A 20,553-nucleotide genomic window follows, 5' to 3' on the forward strand; every position below is an offset into this window, starting at 1 on the left:
ATGAAAGTGTTAGTGTATACAGCTCCTGTGCAGGAGAGCCTCACACAAACTACTTCTCATACGACACGTGGCGGGTAGATTCACCCTAACCCTTGCTGTTTGCTCCACTGCTGCACGCCCAGGAATGGTGTTTTACTCCATCTCGGACGTGACTGACAAGCTCCTTAGCCCCTCCGAAGACCCCATCCCCACGCTCCAGGAAGATTTCTGGATAAATGCGACCCTGACGGAGCCCAGCACTCCTCTTAGAGAAGTTCTGGAAGACCTCAGTCCCCCTGCCATGGCTGCGTTTGACCTAGCTTGCTGCCAGTGTCAGCTCTGGAAGACCTGCAAACAGCTCTTAGAAACAGCCGAGCGGCGCCTGAGCAGCAGCCTCGAGAGCCGGGGTGAGTGGGTGTCCTGCATCTCTCTCCATTCCTGCTCGCTCATTCATTCATTCATTCATTCTCAGCTGTAGTGATGAGCTCAACAAGCCTTAAGAAGAAGCAGAGAGAGTGGAAGGAGAAGTATTTAACATTAGTTACTGCCCTTGTCCTAGTGGCATAAATAGAGACTGTTAGGTGTCTCGTGTTCATAGACAGCAATCTGCAGCCATTTGAGGAAATTCTTTTCTAATGTATCATAAAATTGAGGGAAGAAGCATACATTTAACAGGAAAGCCAAAAGGCAGCTAGGTTTGTAGGGAAGAAGGGATCCCCAACAGGAGTAGAGAGAGGAGGAGGAGGAGGAGGCGAGAAACACAATGACATATAGTATGGAGATGCTACAAAGAAACCCACTAAACCCACTGCAAGTTGGTACTTGTTAAAAAGATGGAAAGAAGCCGGGCGGTGGTGGTGCACGCCTTTAATCCCAGCACTTGGGAGGCAGAGGCAGGTGGATCTCTGTGAGTTCGAGGCCAGCCTGGTATACAAAGGGAGTTCCAGGACAGGCTCCAAAGCTACAGAGAAACCCTGTCTCGAAAAACCAAAATAAATAAATAAATAAATAAAAAAGACGGAAAGAAACATATCAAGAATGGTACGGATGGGTGGGTGGGGTGAGGGTGTAGCAGCTTGAGCTCTGGGTTCAATCTGTTAGCATACAGAAACCAAGGTACAAGTGAATGAGTGCCCTCAGACTACAGGCCCCTCCTGGGTGAAGGCATTGCCCTAGCCTGGGACTGCCATGACTCTATAAAGCCGGGTAAAGGGAAATGTCCTAGGACATGTACATGGAGTTCTTAGAGCGGTGGTTCTCATCCTGTGGGGCACGACCCCTTTGGCATCACATGACCCTTTCACAGGGGTCACCTAAGACCATTGGAAAACACAGATATTTATATTACAATCCATAACAATACCAGAATTAAAGTTATGAAGTAGCAATGAAATAATTTTATGGTTGGGGGTCACCACAACATGAGGAACTGTGTTGAAGGGTCACAACATGAGGAAGGTTGAGAAGCACTGACTTAGAGTAATCAGGTATGTAAAGTATGAAGATAGACTGGGGTAATTAGAAAATATAATCTGATTCTGGCTCAAGTCCGTGGCTGAAGAGAGTAGGAAGGCAAATCCACAAGAAGAGTCCCTTTGCATTTTTCAACAAATGCCACAGAATGCCATAGATTCTGCTGCTGGTAGCTGAGGCATTCCTGGAGTCTCCGGCAATGCATACACCAAGGTCTGTGTGTTGTCACCCAAAATAACACGTGTGTAGCTCACAGTTACTATTAGAAAAGACAAAGTCACACAAGGAACTGAGCATCAGCCTCTGAAAACCCATTTCTTCCGGCGTCCCACTTCCTCCTTCTATTTCAGGTCGACAGCTGGACCAGGTTGTCCTCAATCCCGATGGTATTCGAGGTTTTCCTGTTGTCCTTCAGCAAATTAACAAGATTCTCAATTATCCGCTTACCTTAACCGGACAAACAAAATCCGGTGAGAAGCTTTACTGCACCACCTCTTCTTCTACCTTTGTTTTTCCCGGACTTGGAACAATGGATCAGCAGACTTTATTTTCCCTCTTCCTTTCTTGCATGTTTTCCACAGAGACTCTAGAAGAAAGGGGAGGAGGTGCCGTGCGGTGCAGCGTCTTGGAGCTGCTTCAGACGTGCTGGCCCAGCCTCACCGAGGACTGTGTTGCTAGCCACACCAGCCTTTCCCAGCAGTTGGATCAGGCTCTCCAGTCACTGCGAGAGGCACTGGTGCTGCCAGGTACAGATCTGCCTGCGTGGGAACAGATAAGCAGAGAACTGAGCGAGGATTTATGAGCATTTTGGAGCAGAGGCTCTGTACTCTAGAGCTGAGTTCAGTTGGCCCTTCGAGCTGAGCAAGGCACAACTCAGAACTGCACTTCTCTCTTCCCCAACTCTTTTGTTTGTTTGTGGTTTTTGGAGACAGGGTTTCTCTGTGTAACTTTGAAGCCTGTCCTGGCACTCACTCTGTAGACCAGTTTGGCCTTGAACTCACAGAGATCCACCTACCTCTGCTTCCCGAGTGCTGGGATTAAAGGCGTGCGCCACCACTGCCCAGGCATCTTACCCAACTCTTAATTGAAAGGATACTTATAAGACACTCTCACTAGCAGGTACATTTTTTCACTCCTGGTAAGAAATATACCCAGCTGGTAGCTAGTTGGTATTGATCAGCCCTTCCCAAAAGCTTCATGTGCTCTTCATAAAGGTATTTCACCCCAGAGACAAGAGACCAAAACAACTATATAGCCTGATTTCTCTAGACTCCAAGCTCTTCCTGGCTGAGATCACTTGCCCACATGGCGGAAATGGGATTTGTGTTTGGTGTTTGTCTACCTTCTGAGTGTGGTGCTCACATAGTTACCCATGTCCCATAGATACCTAGTGCATTCTGTAGGATGCTCAGTTTACACATTGGATCAAAAGCTGACCCAAAGCTGAGGGTCCTGAGAGATGGCTCAGTGGTTAAGACTACTTGCTTCTCTTCCAGAGGATCCAAATTTAGTTGCCAGTGCCCACACTGAACAGTTCACAGACACCTATAACTCTGGCTCCAGTACATCCTATATCTTCTTCAGGCCTCTGCGGGCACCCCAGATCCACATACATGCACACATATATAAAAGAAAAAAAGCTAGAAGCAGAGACTAAAGCCATGTCTCTTCTCCCACCCTAATTCCTTTCAGAGCCCAGGAGTACCCCACTCACGTCCCTAGTGGAGCAGACAGCCCAGAAGGGCCCCGAGGCAGAGGCCCACCCTGTGCACATCCAAAGTCAGCTCCTCCGGAAGACCCTGGGGAAGCAGGCGCTGGCAGGCAGCAGACAGGCTGACTATGTGGGCGTCTTCTTCAGCTACTGCAGCACCCTGGCGGCCGTTCTTCTCCGGAGTCTGAGCTCTGATCCCAGTAAGTAGTGAGAACGATACGGAGTCATGAACGATACGGAGCCCGTTATTTAGGGAAAGGAATAGGCATGCTTCCTTAAGAGGCTCTTTCTAGGTACACAGTATCTAAAGGTACCAGATTGTAGAGTTCTCTTATTCATCTATTTTTTTGCATCTTTGTGTTAAGTAAAATTAATTATACATGGAAGTCCTCAATAACAGCTCATGGAATTGGCACCTCAAAAATATCTCTGAAGTGAGGAGTGGTGACGCATGCCTATAATCCCAACCCTCAGAGGGCAGAGGCAGGAGGACCAAGAGTTCCAGGCCAGCCTGGGCTATATAACACCCTGTAAGGAAAACAGAACAAAAATTCTGCCAGACCTGGGGTCCATTGTAGATCTGAGAGTTCAGTAGGAAAATGAAGCTTTTGACTTGAGTCACAGATTGAGTTCGTAACAAGTTTTAGGCAGTTGAAAAAAAGTCTGAAATCTTAAATTTTCCAGATTCCAAACCTTTTAGCCACCAACCTGATGCCATAAATGGTTTGACAGGTCATAATGGAAATACTATATAGTCTTACCTTCGGGTTCTGTATATAAGATATACATGAAACATCCGTGTTTAGACTTAGATCCTAGTTCCCATGATCCCCTGTCCCATGAATGCAAACATTCCAGGAGCCAAAACACATCTAGTCCCAAGTGTTTCGGAGACAGAATGCTCTTGAAATGTCAGCTTCAACTTCAGTCAGGTTGAAGTGAGCATTGCACGCTGCCTGGTTAGACTGGCCACTGAAGTTTGTCTGGGTTGGAAATCTTTAACACTGTAAGATGTAAATGAACTTATATCCGGGGTCATGTTGAGAATACCTCTACCTGCTATGAGTCAACAGAAGGGTTCTTCCTGTTGTCACCATTGTCTTTCACAATATGACCACGGGGTCTCTGAAACGGAGCCCTAAGCCATTGCACCCAGCAGGACAAACAAAGATTATTTCTTTACTTTCTCAGACAATGTGGAGGTCAGGGTTGGAAACCCCTTTGTTCTCCTGCAGCAGAGCTCTTCCCAGCTGGTGTCCCACCTCCTGCTTGAGAGACAAGTTCCTCCAGACAGGTAGGCATCACCTGAGACACTCTGACTCTTTGTCTCTCCTGCCACCGCTAGTGTGTGTTGTAAGTAGGAGACTAAAAATGAATGAGTCTTCACTCACAGTTGAGCAAAAGCCAAAGGTTCAGTGACATTGATCACGGAGGCTATAGAAAAATAAGCATTCTCAGGTATTGCTGGTAAGGCGTAAAAATGGCTATAACTCCTGTGGCAAAGCATTTTATCAGTATCTATTAAGATTACAAATTGACCACAAATGTTTGTAAAAAGTAATCAGCATCCTTAACCTTCAGGGAAACGCAAATTAGAACTTCTTGGAAAGTCCGTCTCACCTAAGTCTGCTCTCAGAAGCATATGACAGCAAATTCCAGAGAGGCTATGGGAAGACAGGAACCCTTGTTCAGTAATGGGGAGAAAATAAACTGGTACAACCCCTGTGGAAATCAGGGTGGAGGTTTCTCCCGAGCCGAAAGTCGGACTACCATGTGACCTCGCTACACCCCCCACCCCACCCCCACACCCGTGCAAAGATACTTACACCACTGGCCTTGTTGGCGGCTGACCTACTCACAGTAACAGGGAAATGAAATCAGTTGAGACGTTCATCAAGGGCTGAATGGATGATAAAAATGTGCTGCGTGTGCACAGTGGAAGCTAATGCTCTATAAAGAAAAAGGAAATGGAGGCTGGAGAGATGACTCAAGGATTAAGAGCACTGATTGCAATTCCAAAGGTCCTGAGTTCAATTCCCAGCAACCACATGGTGGCTCACAACGATCTGTAATGAGATCTGGTGCCCTCTTCTAGCCAGCAAGCATACAGACAGACAGAACACTGTATACATAATAAATAAATAAATAAATCTTTAAAAAAAAAAAAGAAAAAAGAAAAGGAAATGTGCCAGAAAATAGATGAATGCTAAATAACATACTAAATGAAGCAACACAGACTCAGACAAATACAACATATTCTCTCCATATGCAATCCTAGCTTTTAATGTGTGATATATATGTATATATATACGTATATATGTCTACGTATATATACATATATATGTATATATATGATCATAGGTCATAAAACTAGAAAGGGGACAAGATGGGAAGAAGAGGTTGTGGTGGGGGCATTGTATCAGATACACAGGATATTGAAAACAAAGGGGACAGCCAGGTGGTGGCGCACACCTTTAATCCCAGCATTCAGGAGGCAGAAGCAGGTGGATCTCTGAGTTTGAGGTCAGCCTGGTCTGCAGAACAAGTTTCAGAACAGCCAGGGATACACAGAGAAACCTTGTGTTGAAAAACCAAAGAGAAGAAGAGCAGGAGTAAGAGGACAACCAAAGTTGGCAGGGTTAGGAGTCAATGGATAGAGGAGAAGAGTCAAAGCAGATGGGCTACAAAAGAAAACTATGAAAACACCATAATTAAATCTTTTGTTTTGTGTGCTATTTAGAACTAAACAAGTTGGCTGGGCAGAAGTGTTATACCCCTTTAATCCCAGCACTTGGGAGGCAGAGGCAGGTGAATCTCTTAAATTTGAGGATAGCCTGGTCTATAGAATCAGTTCTAGGATAGCCAGGGCTGCACAGAGAAACTCTGTCTCAAGAAAAAAATTAAATTGATAGGTCTTTTAACCTAGTAATTCTGACTCTTGGTTGTACATATGAAAAGCAGTACATGTGCAATGGGCCAGAAGACTGCATGGTATGCAAAGATGGGATGAATTAAGTTATATAATACTTAATAGCTATAGAAAAATCACCTCCCTATAGAGGGGACAAATCTGTGGACAGATCTCTCAGATTATGAAGTGAAACGGAGCTGAGTAGTGTGTCTGGTGAACTGCCTTTTATGTTACTCTTAAGAGAGCATTCATTTCTTTTTGCTGTGTGATGATACCTGACTGAAGGCCAATGCTTGGAAGGTAAAGGCAGTAAGTTTGGAGCCAGCCAGGACTACACAGCAAATGATCTAAAATGAATGAATAAATGCATGCATGTATGTATGCATGCATTTGTTTTTTATTTTTTTTAATATTTATTTATTTATTTATTATGTATACAATATTCTGTCTGCGTGTATGCCTGAAGGCCAGAAGAGGGCACCAGACCTTATTACAGATGGTTGTAAGCCACCATGTGGTTGCTGGGAATTGAACTCAGGACCTTTGGAAGAGCAGGCAATGCTCTTAACCTCTGAGCCATCTCTCCAGCCCCCGTATGCATGCATTTGTAAGATTGGGTAGTGGTGCCTGTGTGTTCAGGTCTCCACATGACTTCTGCTTCTTCTCCTCCAGGTTGGCAACCCTTCTTGCCCAAGAAGGTCTCAACCTAAGTGTACCACAGGTCATTGTCAGCTGCTGCTGTGAGCCCCTCACTCTTTGCCCTTCTCGACAAAGCCAGCAGGCCTCATCCCTTCTGACGCACCTGGGCATGCTGGCTCAAGAGCACGCCTCTCATCTTCTGGATGGCCTGCCCCTCTCTATGCCGGGTTCCCCTAGACCAAGCGAGAATCCCTCAGCAGAGAAGAAGTCTCGTCCCTCCCCAAAGGATTCATCACCCCCAGCCTTCACCTCCTCTGCCTTGGCCTTCCTTAAGTCTCGCTCAAAGATACTAGCCACAGTGGCCTGCCTGCGGGCTTCCCGAGGGACAAGAGTCAGCAAGCCTAGCCTGTCTTGGAAGGAACTGCGGGGTCGCAGGGAGGCGCCTCTGACTGCAGAGAAGGTAGCTCAGGAGTGTGAGCACCTCCTGGAGCAGTTTCCTATGCTCGAGGCTGCCCTCCTGGCTGCCTGGGAGCCTCTACACCAAGCCTCGGAGCCAGGCCAGGGTCTGGCAGCCAGTCTCTGTGGTCAGGCCAGTCTCTCTACTGTGCTTCTGGGCCTGCATTCTCCTGTGGCCCTGGATGTACTCACCGAAGCTTTTGAGGATGCCTTGGTGGCCAGAGATTGGCCACGGGCCCTTCAGCTCATTGACGTGTATGGGCGAGACATGGACGACCTGAGCAGGACGAGGGATGCGGTGCTGAGCTGTGCTGCAGCGTGTGGTAAGCAGGGCGCTCCGCCTCCCTCCCTGTGTCCTGATCACATTGTCTTCACAGGAGCTCTAGAGAGAGTTACTGCATCACCATAGCCTCACGGTCCTGCAACTAGACCAAGGCTCAGAGCAGTTAGAAAACTTACCCAGGATCGTGAGTCGAGTCAGGTCTAGAACCCAAGCCTGTGTGGCTTTAGGATGGGTAGCTAGAACCAGTTTCAACCTCTACAGTCCTGCATGTCTGAGTCGTTGTCAGTTGTATAAATGACAATCTAGGCCCTGCCTTCAGATGTCCAGGATGGAGTTCAAGTCGATGGTAACTGTAGGAGAGAAGTTAGCAGTCTCCTGCAGAGTACTCTAGGCCACGTGGTCTCTGTTACAGCTATGCCATTCTGACGTAAGGAACTGGAGCATCCGCATGCTGATAAACTGTGAGCTGGGTCTGGTGGTCAGTGTGCATAGCCCAGCACTTGGGAAGTTTAAGGGGTTAGGGGGATGGCAGGGTGGAAAAAGTGCTGCTGCTCGAGCGTGAGGCCCTAGATCCCCAGCACCCACATAAGAGCTAGGTGTGTCCAGCACACATTTGTAACCCCAGCACTTGGGGGACAGAGACAAGTAGATCCTGGGGGCTGGCCGGCCCACAAATCAAGCCGAAGCGCATGTTCCAAGTCAGTAAAAGGCACTGCTTCAAAAAGTAAGGTCTGAGGCTAGTGAGATGGTTCAGCTGCTGAAAATGCTTACCACACAAACCTCAATGGCTGAGTTTGAGCCCTAGAACCAACATAAAAGTAGGAGGGACCCAACTCCCAAGACTGACCTCTGCCATGGCACGTGTGCAGCTTTACTGACATACATATTACACACACACACAATAATAAATAAGATTTTTTAAATTAAGGTGGAAATCAATAGAAAATACCCAGCATTAACCTCTGTTCTCCACATGTACACACACACATACACACACACACACACACACACAGTAAATAGAAGAGATTTTCATGTGTAATCAAAATAGAAAACCAATGAGCCATACTGCTCCACTGAAGATGTGCTGTACAGGGTAGCTTTGTCGTAGCCCCAGAGCTGCCCTTTGAAAGGAGACTGCCCCAAGAATGTTAAGAAATTCAGTAAAAGAACTGTATGATATTAATTGCTTGGGGTCTTATCTTTTCATGTCTCCAAGATCAGATTTATGAATGGGTGTGGAAGAGAGAGAGAGAGAGAGAGAGAGAGAGAGAGAGCGCGCTACTTAGTATACTTAGTGACAGGATATTTAGGGAATGAGGCTCATTTACCTCCAATAACTTTTATGTAGGATGCAGAGTAGAAATTACAGGGAGCCCTCAAGCTTTATTGACAGCTGAGTTTGCAAGGGCACCGGTTATGCAGCAGGACAAAATGTGGGAAGCATCCCTTTCTTCCTTCCTCTCCTCTCCTTTGTCCTTCCCTTCTCTCCCTTTAGAGAGTACCATGGCCGTGACAGGCTTGCATAAAGAGGGACTAGGAGTAGAGGGTTTCTCCCTGTCGGGTAATATTCCGGGTATAAGACCTAGCTATAGTCATGTGGATTGGAAGGATCCCCCAACCCCCACAAGCTCCTGGGCCATAAAATAGAACAAAGCCCTCTTAACTGGAGCTTTTAAACTTCTTCAGAGCAAGCTTGCTGCCCCTGAACATTGCTTTGTCTTGTAGACAAGGAAGGTTGGCAGTACCTGTTTCCTGTGAAGGACGCAACTCTGAGAAGTCAGCTGGCCCTGCGGTTTGTGGACAGGTGGCCCCTGGAGTCATGCCTGGAGATCCTGGCCTACTGTGTTTCAGACATGGCTGTCCAAGAAGAACTAAAGTCTGAGCTGCAGAGGAAGCTGATGGAGCTGCGGGTGTATCAGAAGGTATAGGCTGTTGCGTCAAGAACAGAACAGAGATCTCTTAGCCACTGTCCCACTAGCCCATTCTCTTACGATGGGGTATTATTCTAGGAAACAAAAAAATAGGCTAGGCTTTTCCTCTGTACCGGACTTCTGTTCTTACATCAATCAAAGGAGGCCTTTTGTCTAGCTCTGTGTGGTTTCTCTTATTGTTTTAAATGTGTTTGCATTGAGGAAGGATGGTAGTAAAGTTCATCCGGGGACAGTGCTGTACAGTCCACAGAGGTATTTTCACATGCATGAATGAGCTTTTGTGTAAATTCTACTTACATCGTGTCTGTTCTTAAATATTATTTCTAAAGCTCGGCTAATTTCCAGAACCATTTTGAATTTTTCAGCAGTGGAAGAATTTTATGGGGTGGGTTCTATCCAAGTTGAGGAGGCTCAGGGAGATGGACTCAGGGCGTCCGATTGTATAACCAGTATACGGTATATGAGAGCTTTCCCCTGTGGCCTGGGACAGAGCCTGGGGCTCACCAGGCAAGGTGAACATGGCAAGGGGGGAAGGTTTCCTTTCCGTGCCTCTTGAACAGTTTTCATCCCGAGTTCAGATGCTGCAGGGAGGATGATGATTCACGGGTCAGGCTGGAAGAGCTCCTTGGGTAGAGTGTTGAGGTAGAGAAACTTGGGACAGATGACCTCAGGATGTTGGACAGGCTTTGAAGCTCTGAGAACTTCTTGTCCTGGCTGCTGGTCAGATTTCCCCCCGATTTTACTTCTGAAGAGGTTTATTGTCACCAAACGACCCTTGTCCATTTGCTTTCTTCCCCCTCTTTCCTGAAAAGTTCAGAAAGCTTGAGTCTGGGGCAGAGCTCAAGGGATAGTCCTTTTCTTGTGGACATGCAGATGATTTGTTTTCGGAGGAAGAAGCTGCCAGGTGGTTTATGGGTTTGCTTGTCTTTCCTTAGGTCCTAGGTTTGCAGGATCCCCCCGTGTGGGCTGACTGGCAGACCCTGAGGAGCTGCTGTACTGAAGACTCATCATCCGTCATGAACATGATTCTGGAAGCCCAGGTACCGTTTTCCAGGATGGATTCATCTTCCTCCCCGAACTGTACCACCTTAGCTGGTGTGGAGATAGAGTCCTTTACAGGTATCAAAGTCCACAGATTCTCTAACTACAATATCATCTTTCCTTCTTTTAATTGTGAGATTTGCCAAAACACAGGGAGATAGAGAGGATAACACGTCACCGTGACATTCCCATGTGAGATTTTGTACACTGTGTGCAGAATGTTTCTACATGGACGCTCTTCATCATGAGCATCCTTTTTACTAGGATGAAGTCAAGTCTTTCATCAAATCACATGTCAATTCTCGCTCCTACTTCTAATAGTTCTATATCCTTGCCAATTCTTTATATTGTTCACTTTGTGTGTGTGTGTGTCTGTATGTATGTGTGTCTGTCTGTCTGTGCATATGTGTGCCACTAGGATGGTATCTTATTAGTCCAAGTTGCATTTCCATGATGGGTCATGAATGAGAATCTCTTTCCTTTCTTTATTGTCCATTTTGGCACTAATAGAAATGAATCTGCCTTTTAAGAAGTTAATACATATAATTCAAAATGTAGAGGCTCATTCAAACTGTTGTCCTTCATTCAGGAAACATTTAGAATATTGGTGGGCACTGTGCAGAAAGGTGGTGAGACAAAGATCATTAAGCTTAGTCCTTGCCTTTGAGTGACTAAATTTTAGGGGGAAAGGCAATGTAAGATGCATCCCAGGTGGCTGTGATGTAAAATATCAAGTGACAAAACTTAGCCCAGAGTCAGACAAGGCAGACCAAGGCAGAGGCACAGAGAGGGATGCTAGACAATGTTATAAAGCTGGATGTAGTGGTACACACCTTTAATCTCAACACTCAGGAGCCAGAGGCAGGTGGATTTATTTAAGTTTCAGGCCCTCCTTGTCTACATAGTGAGTTCCAGGGCAGCCAGAGCTATATAATAGAGAGACCCTGTCTCAACAACAAGAGCAACACAACGACAACAAAGAGAATGTTAGGCCAGGCAGTAGTGGCACCTTTTGGATCTCTGAGTTCATGGCCAGCCTGGTCTATAGATCCAGTTCCAGAACAGGCTCCAAATCTACACAGAAAAACTGTCTCAAAAAAATAAAAAATGACAGTAAATTTTTTTAGAGACTTATTTATTTTTATTTTATGTGCATTGGTATTTTGCCTATGTGTATTTCTGTGTAAGGGTGCCAGATTCTGGAACTGGAGTTACAGACAGTTGTGAGCTGCCATGTAGGTGCTGGGAATTGAACCCAAGTCCTCTGAAAGAGCAGCCAGTCCTCTTAACTGCTGAGCCATCTCTCAGCCCTGACCATTAGTAATTTAAAGGAATTGATTCAAGGCGTGTATTTCCTTCCAGGAGTATGAACTATGTGAGGAGTGGGGCTGTCTATACTCCATTCCAAGGGAGCATCTGATCAATCTGCACCACCAACATCTTCTCCACCTGCTAGAAAGAAGAGAGCATGAGAAGGCTCTTCAGGTATGCTCTGAGTCTTCATCCTTTCTATCAGGGGAGGGCCAATGTTCATCCTCAGGTAGCTTTTTTTCCTACTGAATCCTCTGCACAGTGTTTGTGATTGCAGACTTTCATGCTTCATAAACTGCTTACACTCGCTTGAGCTAGGTGCCCAGATCTACCTTAGGTGCCAAGGGGAGCACAGCTCCTTGGTTAAGTATGGGGGTGGCAACAAATGAGTGGAGAAAGACAATTAGCCCCAAATAAATGAGCCTCAATATTATCGTCTCCCACCAAACAAGGCTCGCATGAGGGTTCTACAGGTCTCACCTCCTTCTGTACCCTCTGCTGCAGCTCCTGCAACGAATCCCTGATCGCACCATGTGCCTTGAGGTCACAGAGAGGTCCCTTGACCAGCACCCTAGCTTAGCCACTTCACACTTCTTGGCCAACTACCTCACCTCCCACTTCTATGGAGAACTGACCACCGACCGACACCGTGAAATCCGGGCACTGTACATGGGATCTAAGGTGAGGAGGAAAGGTTTGAGAAAATGACGCTCAAAGTGGGGACTGCTGGCCTCACTTCCACCTCAGAATCTGCCCTTGCCTCGGCTCTTGTGCCAGGCACCTGCCGCCCTTGGCCTGTGCTGTGTAAAAACTTAACCTGGTAGCTCACCTTGTCCTAATAGGATTGTCGCAGTCCTTCTGCACATCCTCCAAAGAGAGATTTGCCCAGTTCTCTCAAGCTGTCCTTGCACTTTTTATGGTACATGCTATATCATTGTTTCTCAAGTTGACCGTACATAGGATCGCTGGCCTTTTCAAAAATATTGGTAGTTGACCTTCACACCAGGCCTATTAAAAGTGGTCATGGGTAGGAACTACTTCTCTTCCAAACAGATTTGAATGTACGCATTTAAAACTGCTTGAGGGGCTGGAGAGATGGCTCAGTGGTTAAGAGCATTGGCTGCCCTTACAAAGGGCCTGGGTTCAGTTCCCAGCACCCATGTGAGACAGCACGCAACAACCTGTTATTCCAAAGGATCGGATGTCCTCTTCTGGCCTCCACAGGCACTATGTGCATGTAGTGCATGATAGACAATCAGGTACACACACACACACACATGTGCACACATAAAATTTAAAATTAAACTTCTGCATGATAAACTAGTTTCTTCTCATGGAAGAGGGTCCTTTGTCTCAGCAGTTCTATGAGAAAATAGGTTAGAGACACCAATATAAGATATCACAAACAAGACCAATTAATCCAGTTACCCAGGGTTTGGAGAGAGGGGACCCTCAACTCTTTTCTAGTTCTTCTGACTTTTCATATACACTGCCCACAAACAGAATAAGTGCCAAGAAAATCATGGGCACAGCCTTATTTGAGAGGTTGTTTTTTTTCTTTTTCTTTTTTTTTTTTTTTATTTTATTCTGTTGTGAGAATTTGGGGGTTGTTGGGTTTTAGCTCTCCTGTCCAATTGGTTTTGGAGGCACAGTCCCATGTAGCCCAGGCTGGCTTCAAACTCACTACATAGCTGATATTGTTCCCAATCCTTCTGCCTCCACTTTCTGTATGCTGAGGGTCAGGTGCCGTCCACTGTGCTCAGCTCTTCCTTTTGACCCTTGTCACTTAATTAGTTGGGGGAAATGGTAGTGAACAGGACAGAAGAGTGACCATATCTCAGACCTCACAGATGACCACTAAAGAACATTTGCATCCACCTTTAAGATTAGGACACTGGAGCTGCTGGGATTGGCAGCTTCATCTTGTGTTGTTCATTCTAACTCAGACCTCTCACAGAATGATAGCATGGGTTAGGCAAAGCTCAACCACGCCTGGAGGGTCTAGCCCAGACAGTCACCTGGAGGCCAGATCTAGTCCTCAGCCTGTTGTATTGAAACAGGACACGCCCATTCATGTGTCCATTTAAATATTCGCCTGTGCTTGCTTTCATGCTACAGAACTGAATAGGTTAAGGGCCTAAAATCTAAAATATTTACTCTCTTATTCCTTGCAGAAAAAGATCAGCAACCACTTGTCTAGGTCAAAGTCCTTAGGACACTTCTCGGTTGCCACCCGGAGGACTTAGAAGTTCAGCCTTGCTTCCCAAATGACCCCTACCCAGCCGCAGCAGGGCTCTGTCTCTGTGACCCTTCCACTTCCCTGCAGGAAAAGCAAGATCCCTTTGCTTGTATACTTGTATACTATTTCTTGACTCCCCTCTGCAAACAGGTTCTTCTGACCCTGCCCGAGCAGCACCGGGCCAGCTATGCGCACTTGTCTTCCAGTCCTCTGCTCATGTTAGAGCAGCTGCTCATGAACATGAAGGTGGACTGGGCCACCATGGCTGTGCAGACTCTGCACCAGCTGCTGGCCGGACAGGAGATCGGCTTCACCCTGGACGAGGTTGACTCGCTGCTCTCCAGATATGCAGGGAAAGCCCTGGACCTCCCGTACCTTCTGAGGGAAAAACGATCAGGTGACTGACTGGCTACACACTAGACAGCAATTTGATACTTCAGAAGAAATGGCTTGCTATTCTTGGATTCTGTCTCCTCTCCTTAATAACTAAAAGGGAGATACGGCTCTTTGCTATTTAGGCAGGATCTGGATCTTAGGAGAAAGGCCAAACATTACATGCATGGTGATCGTAAGGGGTGAAAAGCCAGACATTGCTGAGAAAATCTGTCTGCCTTGACGGTGGCCTCATAAATCATTTTTAGTGGGGTATGCTTCATTTCCAGGGTCACATCAGATATCAGTTGTCTGTGAGCTGATTCAACTTCTTCTAGAATGAAGAAAAAGAAACTAGTCTAGGTGAAGCTTCTGGCCAGCTTCCCATCCTCCAGGGGCATCATTTAAGTGCCTTCCACATCTCTCTGGGCGTTTTTAGATTTATCTTGAAAAAACATACTCCATTGTTTCATGTGCCTTAAACATGGCTTGGTGTTTTATTTTATTTTTTTTTTGTTTTGTTTTGTTTTTTGTGAAATTTGAAAAGAATATATCTTTGGCTTAGAAGTTTTTTTTGTTTTTGTTTGGTTGGTTTTGGTTTTTCGAGACAGGGTTTCTCTGTGTGTAGCCCAGGTTGTCCTGGAACTTGCTCTGTAGAGCAGGCTGACCTCGAACTCACAGAGATCCGCCTGCTTCTGCCTCCCGAGTGCTGGAATTAAAGGCGTGCGCCACCATCGCCCGGCAGTAGGCCAGTGTTTTGTCAGCTCTTTCTCTCTCCACAGATTCTGTGATTCACCTCCAGGAGCTCATCCAGCAAGCTTCCGACTCTGAGACCCTGTCTAGATCGTCATCAGCTGAATTCTCTGCTGCTGCTGCTGCTGCTGCTGCTCCTGGTAAGAACTTCTTAGTCTGACTGCCTCATTCCCCACCCTCCCTTCCCTCATTCCCACTTAAGAGAGTCTTCTTTTTCATAATTTACGCTAGCATGTTACCTCCCAGTTGATTTAGTGTACAGCTGACTCTCATTATCTGTGACAATGTGTCTATCAAAGTCCCTGCAAACACCGAATCAGTGAGCCGTGAGCTGTTGCTCCAAGAGGAGGAAACAATATGCATATGGGCATGTGTACACACACACACACACACACACACACCACCTCACTTAAATTATCCTATTAAAATCCAACAAAGTAATCCATTCTAGTAGATTCTGTATTCTTTGTCTCACGAGAGAAGAAGAGGCTCAGAAGTGACTTGCCTCACCAACAAGTTCCCATGTGGAATTCCAAATCTGTCCATCTGTATGGAACCAGTTACTTGCCCAGCCCTGCCCTGTCCCCTACTATCTCCAGACCCTTTGTCACCACCATGTGAGAGCTGAGACAAGAACCTTAGTCAGCCTCTACTGAGAACCTGAATGTTGGGTGACTGGAAAGCAATCTCTCCAGTCTAGACACGTCCATAAGTAGCTGTAAACGCGTGGGAGTGTAGATTTTGAGGTGTCTTAGTTTGATTCTAATGTTGTGATAAAATACTTCCCCAAAGCAGCTTAAGGAGGAAGGAAGGGGTTTCTTTACTTTACTCCTCCAGGTCGTGGGTCATCACTGGAGGAGGTGGTGCAGGAGCTGAAGCAGAGATCATGGAGGAATGCTGCATACTGGCTTGCTCCCCACGGCTTCCTCAGCTTGCTTTCTTATACAGCCCAGAACTCTGCCCAGGGGTCTGTGTGTCCTAAGTTTCTGGTGCACTGGTAGTTAGATCTATTGCTTATCTTGATGTGGACTTAGTATTTTTAAATTACATTTACTTTTCTTGTTAAATTATTGAATGACTTGCCATGACACATGTGTTGAGGTGAACTTGCAGGAGTCAGTTCTCTCCTTCTACCAGTATGGGTCCTGGGATCAAAGTCAGGTCTTCAGGTTTGTCAGCAAACACCTTTTACTCACTGACCCGTCACTGCCTCCCCCAGGCTCAGTGATTTTTATTAATTGTATTTGATAGATTTTTGTTTTACATGGCCAGTGGAGGGACACACAGTGTCCCTGTCTTTCTTTTGTGACTCAAGCAGCCTCTAATTATCAACTGGCTCTATCACTCCAGGGCAGCCTTGTGAAACAGTAATGTTTAGTCTTTCCTCTTCACTTACCAGCTTGTTCTCTGACTTCTTTCTCCAGGAAGTGCCTTAGTCCGTTCCCCCAGTCCTAAGGAAAGGGCTTCCCCGCAGACTCAGCCGCTGCTGGAGTTTGTGCCCCCAGAAGCACCACCTGCCAGGGATCAGTGGGTCCCTGATGAGACTGAAAGTGCCTGCATGGTGTGCTGCAGAGAGCGCTTCACAATGGTGAGCAGCCTTCCTCAGCAGCACCGGGGGAGAGAAAGCAGAGGGCCAGCGTGTGCGCTTGAGTACAGTCACCTGTCCCCAAGAGGACCGTGATGGTTTCAGGTCGCCAGACCTACAGCTGGGCCTGCCTTTGACCTGGCCTCAGTGTTTTCCCAGGATCCATTCATGTAGTAGACATCCTCAAATAGCCTTAAGTTATAGAAGCTCTTGTCATTCTCATCGAATAATAAAGATAGACAGGAGTCACCAAGTCTTCAGCCATCTCATAGCTAGTTCCTGTCTTTCACAGTAAGACAGTGGCCTGGTAGTGGTTATATATGCTACCTCAGGAGAAAGAAGACTCAAGTCCTACGCTCGGCTCTCCTTCCTAATAGTAATGTGACTATAAACATTTTAATCTCATGTGCCTATTATAAGCTAAATAGAAGTTGGCTCATGGACTGCATCTGGTACCACAATTAACCAGCACCTGTCTAGAGTCAGTACAGCACTAATGTCAGCAGTAGAGATATAATTTTTCTTCATCTCTCCATCTATGAAAGAGTATAGAATGACTATCAACCTCTAAAAATGAAATGAAGCTATACTTCCTTAAAAACAAAAACAGTTGGGGGGGGCTGGGTATGCAGATCACTTGGGAGAGCGGTGGCCTAACATGGACAAAGCCCCAGGTTCATTCCCAATATCACTAAAAATGGATGTGATGGTATACATCTCTAACTCCCGTACTCAGGAGGTGAGACAGGAGGATCAACAGTTCAAGGTCATCCTCAGCTTTGTAGTGAGTTTGAGGCCAGCCTGAGCTACAAGAGATACTAGATAGATAGATAGATAGATAGATAGATAGATAGATAGATAGATAGATAGATATGTCGGTACATACGTACATATGTACATAGGTGCTAGAGAGATAGCTCAGTGGTTAAGAATGCTTGCTGCTCTTACAGAAGACCAGAGTCCTGTACCAGGCAGCTCACAACTGCATGTAACTCTACTTCTAGGGGATCTTGTGCCCCTCTTTGAGCACCTGAACTCACATGCACAAACCCACACACAAAGACAGAGACATAGACACATAAATAAAAATAAAATAAAGCTTTATAATTTTAATACCATAAACTGCTTGATAAAGGCGGCCTTCTTCTCGCTTTACCACCATCAGCTCGATAGAAGCATGGCCCTCGCTGGCTAAGCAAAGCTCTTCTTCCTGATTGGATTTTTAAATTTTTACTTGGGTTACCAAACATGGAATATGCTAATAATGACAGTTAGCTCTATTCAGTGAAGCTTCTGCTGTCCACACAGAAGGAGATGTAAGCTCCTAGAAGCCCTCAGCTGTGCTTTGTCAGTGTTTCAGCATCCTGCTTCCCCTGTCTCCAGCCCCACTCCCCCCCACACACACACACACACACTATGGCCACATTCAGAAGGAGCTCAGCAGTCATTTGGCCAAATGTTTGGGAGAGCAGGACTCTGGAGTCCCCTCCTGGGTTTTGCGATAGTTCAGACTGGCTTAGAACTCACTGTGTATGTAGCCCAGGGTGGCCTCAGACTCTCAGCAGTCCTCCTGCCTCTGCCTCTCAAGTGGCAGGATTATAGATGTGAGCCACCATGCCCACGTTCCCTGTTGCTTTCTAGAGTGTCTCAACATGTCAAGAGCTGTGGGTTGCAGACTGCCCAGGACTTGGAATATCTGTCCCTCAGCTGAATAATACCTTAAAATGTCAGTTTGAAAGGCTTTTGTTTGTTTTGTTTTTCTTTTCTTTCATGTGTATGGGGGAGGGGAAGGTGTTAAGGATCAAACCTAGGGCCTTGTGCTAAGCTAAATCCCCAGTCCTAAATGTGACCTTTCTGAGGACAAGGGCTAGTGTGCTCATTCTCAGTAACCCAAGTGCCTGGTGTTCCTGATGAGCCATGGTTGCCCAAAACCAAGGATAAATGTCTGGGCGACAATCCCGCTTTCATCTCTTCCCTTTCCTCAGTTTAACAGACGTCATCACTGTCGCCGCTGTGGGCGGCTAGTGTGTGGCTCCTGCTCCACTAAGAAGATGGCTGTGGAAGGCTGCCGAGAAAACCCTACACGCGTGTGTGACCAGTGCTACGGTTACTACAACAAAGAGTGAGTGTCTTGCAGCAGGACCCACACTGTCATGGACCACTGTTCTCTCCCCAGGGTCCTTACACGGCTAGCACGCTCACTATGCGGTGCATTGAACCTGTTACACTCACGGGGGTGTTGGGTTTAACGTGCATGCTGGCTGTGTCGTTAGCTGTACTGTGAAATGCTTAAAGAAAGACCTTGTCAGAGAGACTTCTAGATGGGAAGTAGGGATGAGAAGGAAGTTCTTACAAGCTGGTTTCTCGGAAATCAAGACACTTCAGTCCTCAGCCCTTCCACACACTGAGGTCACTATCTCACCTGGCCACCTCTCCTGTTTCCTAGTCACTCCTGATTCATGTGGCTCCAGCTGGATTCAGGACAACGTGTCCACACCTGCCGAGCATCTGGGCTCATTTGCTCCGGCTCCAACTGAGTAGTCGTCTTGACTTGTTACTCATGACAAGCCCTTACACTTTCTTGCATATAGTTAGCCTCCAGATCAATTTCAGAAACCATCCCTCCTTCTGGCAAGGCAGATAGATGAAGACAGTGTTTGCTGACTCATGGTTGCTTGAGGTTTTTTTTTCTACTGCTTCAGAGTGAGAGTGAAGTGTAAGGCTCCTGGTGGATCTAGGGGAGATCCCCCATAAAAAGGAACCTAACTTTAGATTTCATATTTTCTTTTATTTAGCAGACTTTAACCAGATTCTGTGTTCTACTCTTTAGAAGTTTTGGTGATTATTTGCCACAATGAGTATTGACTGCATGGGAAGGAAGACATGCCATACACATGGTATAGTTCCTGAAACCCTAACATACACTCTCTGCCTTCCCCTGCCAGGGGTAGGACAGGGATTACCCAAACACTGTCCTTATGGGGTTTTAAGTGAGCAGTCAGTACTGATGGGAATTCTTTGACCAGCAGTCACTCTGCAGTAGTTCCATCATCTAAAGGAACCCCCACTTTATTAGGGAGACAGCTAATAAACACTACGAATGATTGGGTAAGTGCAGTGGTGACTGTACACACAGATTGGCCCAGATAGGCAGGAGAGTGTCCTGGAGGGGACCCCAGGAAATGAATCTTAGAGAATGAGGAGTTGGTAGGAAAAAAAAACTAAAAACAGGGCTGGTGTGTGTGTGGGGGTGACCAGAGGTTGGGGAGGCACATCAAAGGCAGAGAAAGGAGAAAAGAACTCGACCATTTGAGGAGCTGTGAGTAGGCGGATGACAGGCTAGGGTTCTGATCAGGCGACCCTGTCCTTAAAGCTGGCAGCTGAATCCGGAAGACTTGAACACTGGCACAGGACTTGGGCTTGCTCCCTGGTGCTGTCATGGACTGAGGTCGGCCAGCATGTTCCTTGTGCTCATTTTAAACGTGGCTCTTGGCGGCACCAGTAGAAGTTGACCAGAGCTGGTGGTGGAGCAATAGGACCTTTACGACTTGAGTACAAAGCATGGATGAAAGGAGAGCGCTAAAGAGGCAGTCAGGGAAGGTCTCATGGGCCTTTCTACTGAACTGTGAATGTAGAATTCTTTCAGCCTGAGCAGTTCTGAAGGGTTCTTCAGCAGGAACAGAATGGAACCGGATTTAAATTCCTAAAATCTTGCTACTGCTGCAAGTAGAGGCCAGGCTGTCAAAGTCAAAGGAAGTTATTGCAGAAAAATGATGAGATCCCCCTCAGACACAGAGTGATGGGGGCATTTAAGTGGATATGTAAGAGATAAAATGGACAGAGCATGGTAAGAGATGGTTGTGACCAGT

At 46.4% G+C, this 20,553-nt stretch overlaps 1 protein-coding gene across 2 annotated transcripts in view; it reads left to right on the forward strand.

The window, feature by feature from the left end:
- The window catches only part of Zfyve26 (zinc finger FYVE-type containing 26), a 60,132-nt gene that overhangs the window by 20,255 nt on the left and 19,324 nt on the right, over positions 1–20,553 (forward strand). For both annotated transcript variants that reach the window (XM_057782462.1, XM_057782464.1), the window contains exons 16-29: positions 123–386; positions 1,803–1,922; positions 2,034–2,198; positions 3,145–3,363; positions 4,355–4,457; positions 6,747–7,492; positions 9,178–9,374; positions 10,319–10,423; positions 11,787–11,909; positions 12,240–12,416; positions 14,125–14,371; positions 15,129–15,239; positions 16,524–16,687; positions 18,670–18,806. In XM_057782462.1, coding sequence (XP_057638445.1) covers positions 123–386; positions 1,803–1,922; positions 2,034–2,198; positions 3,145–3,363; positions 4,355–4,457; positions 6,747–7,492; positions 9,178–9,374; positions 10,319–10,423; positions 11,787–11,909; positions 12,240–12,416; positions 14,125–14,371; positions 15,129–15,239; positions 16,524–16,687; positions 18,670–18,806 — 2,878 coding nt within the window. The remainder of the gene's footprint in view (positions 1–122; positions 387–1,802; positions 1,923–2,033; positions 2,199–3,144; positions 3,364–4,354; positions 4,458–6,746; positions 7,493–9,177; positions 9,375–10,318; positions 10,424–11,786; positions 11,910–12,239; positions 12,417–14,124; positions 14,372–15,128; positions 15,240–16,523; positions 16,688–18,669; positions 18,807–20,553) is intronic.

This window comes from Chionomys nivalis, chromosome 10 (assembly GCF_950005125.1).
Source record: "Chionomys nivalis chromosome 10, mChiNiv1.1, whole genome shotgun sequence".
NCBI lineage: Eukaryota > Metazoa > Chordata > Mammalia > Rodentia > Cricetidae > Chionomys > Chionomys nivalis.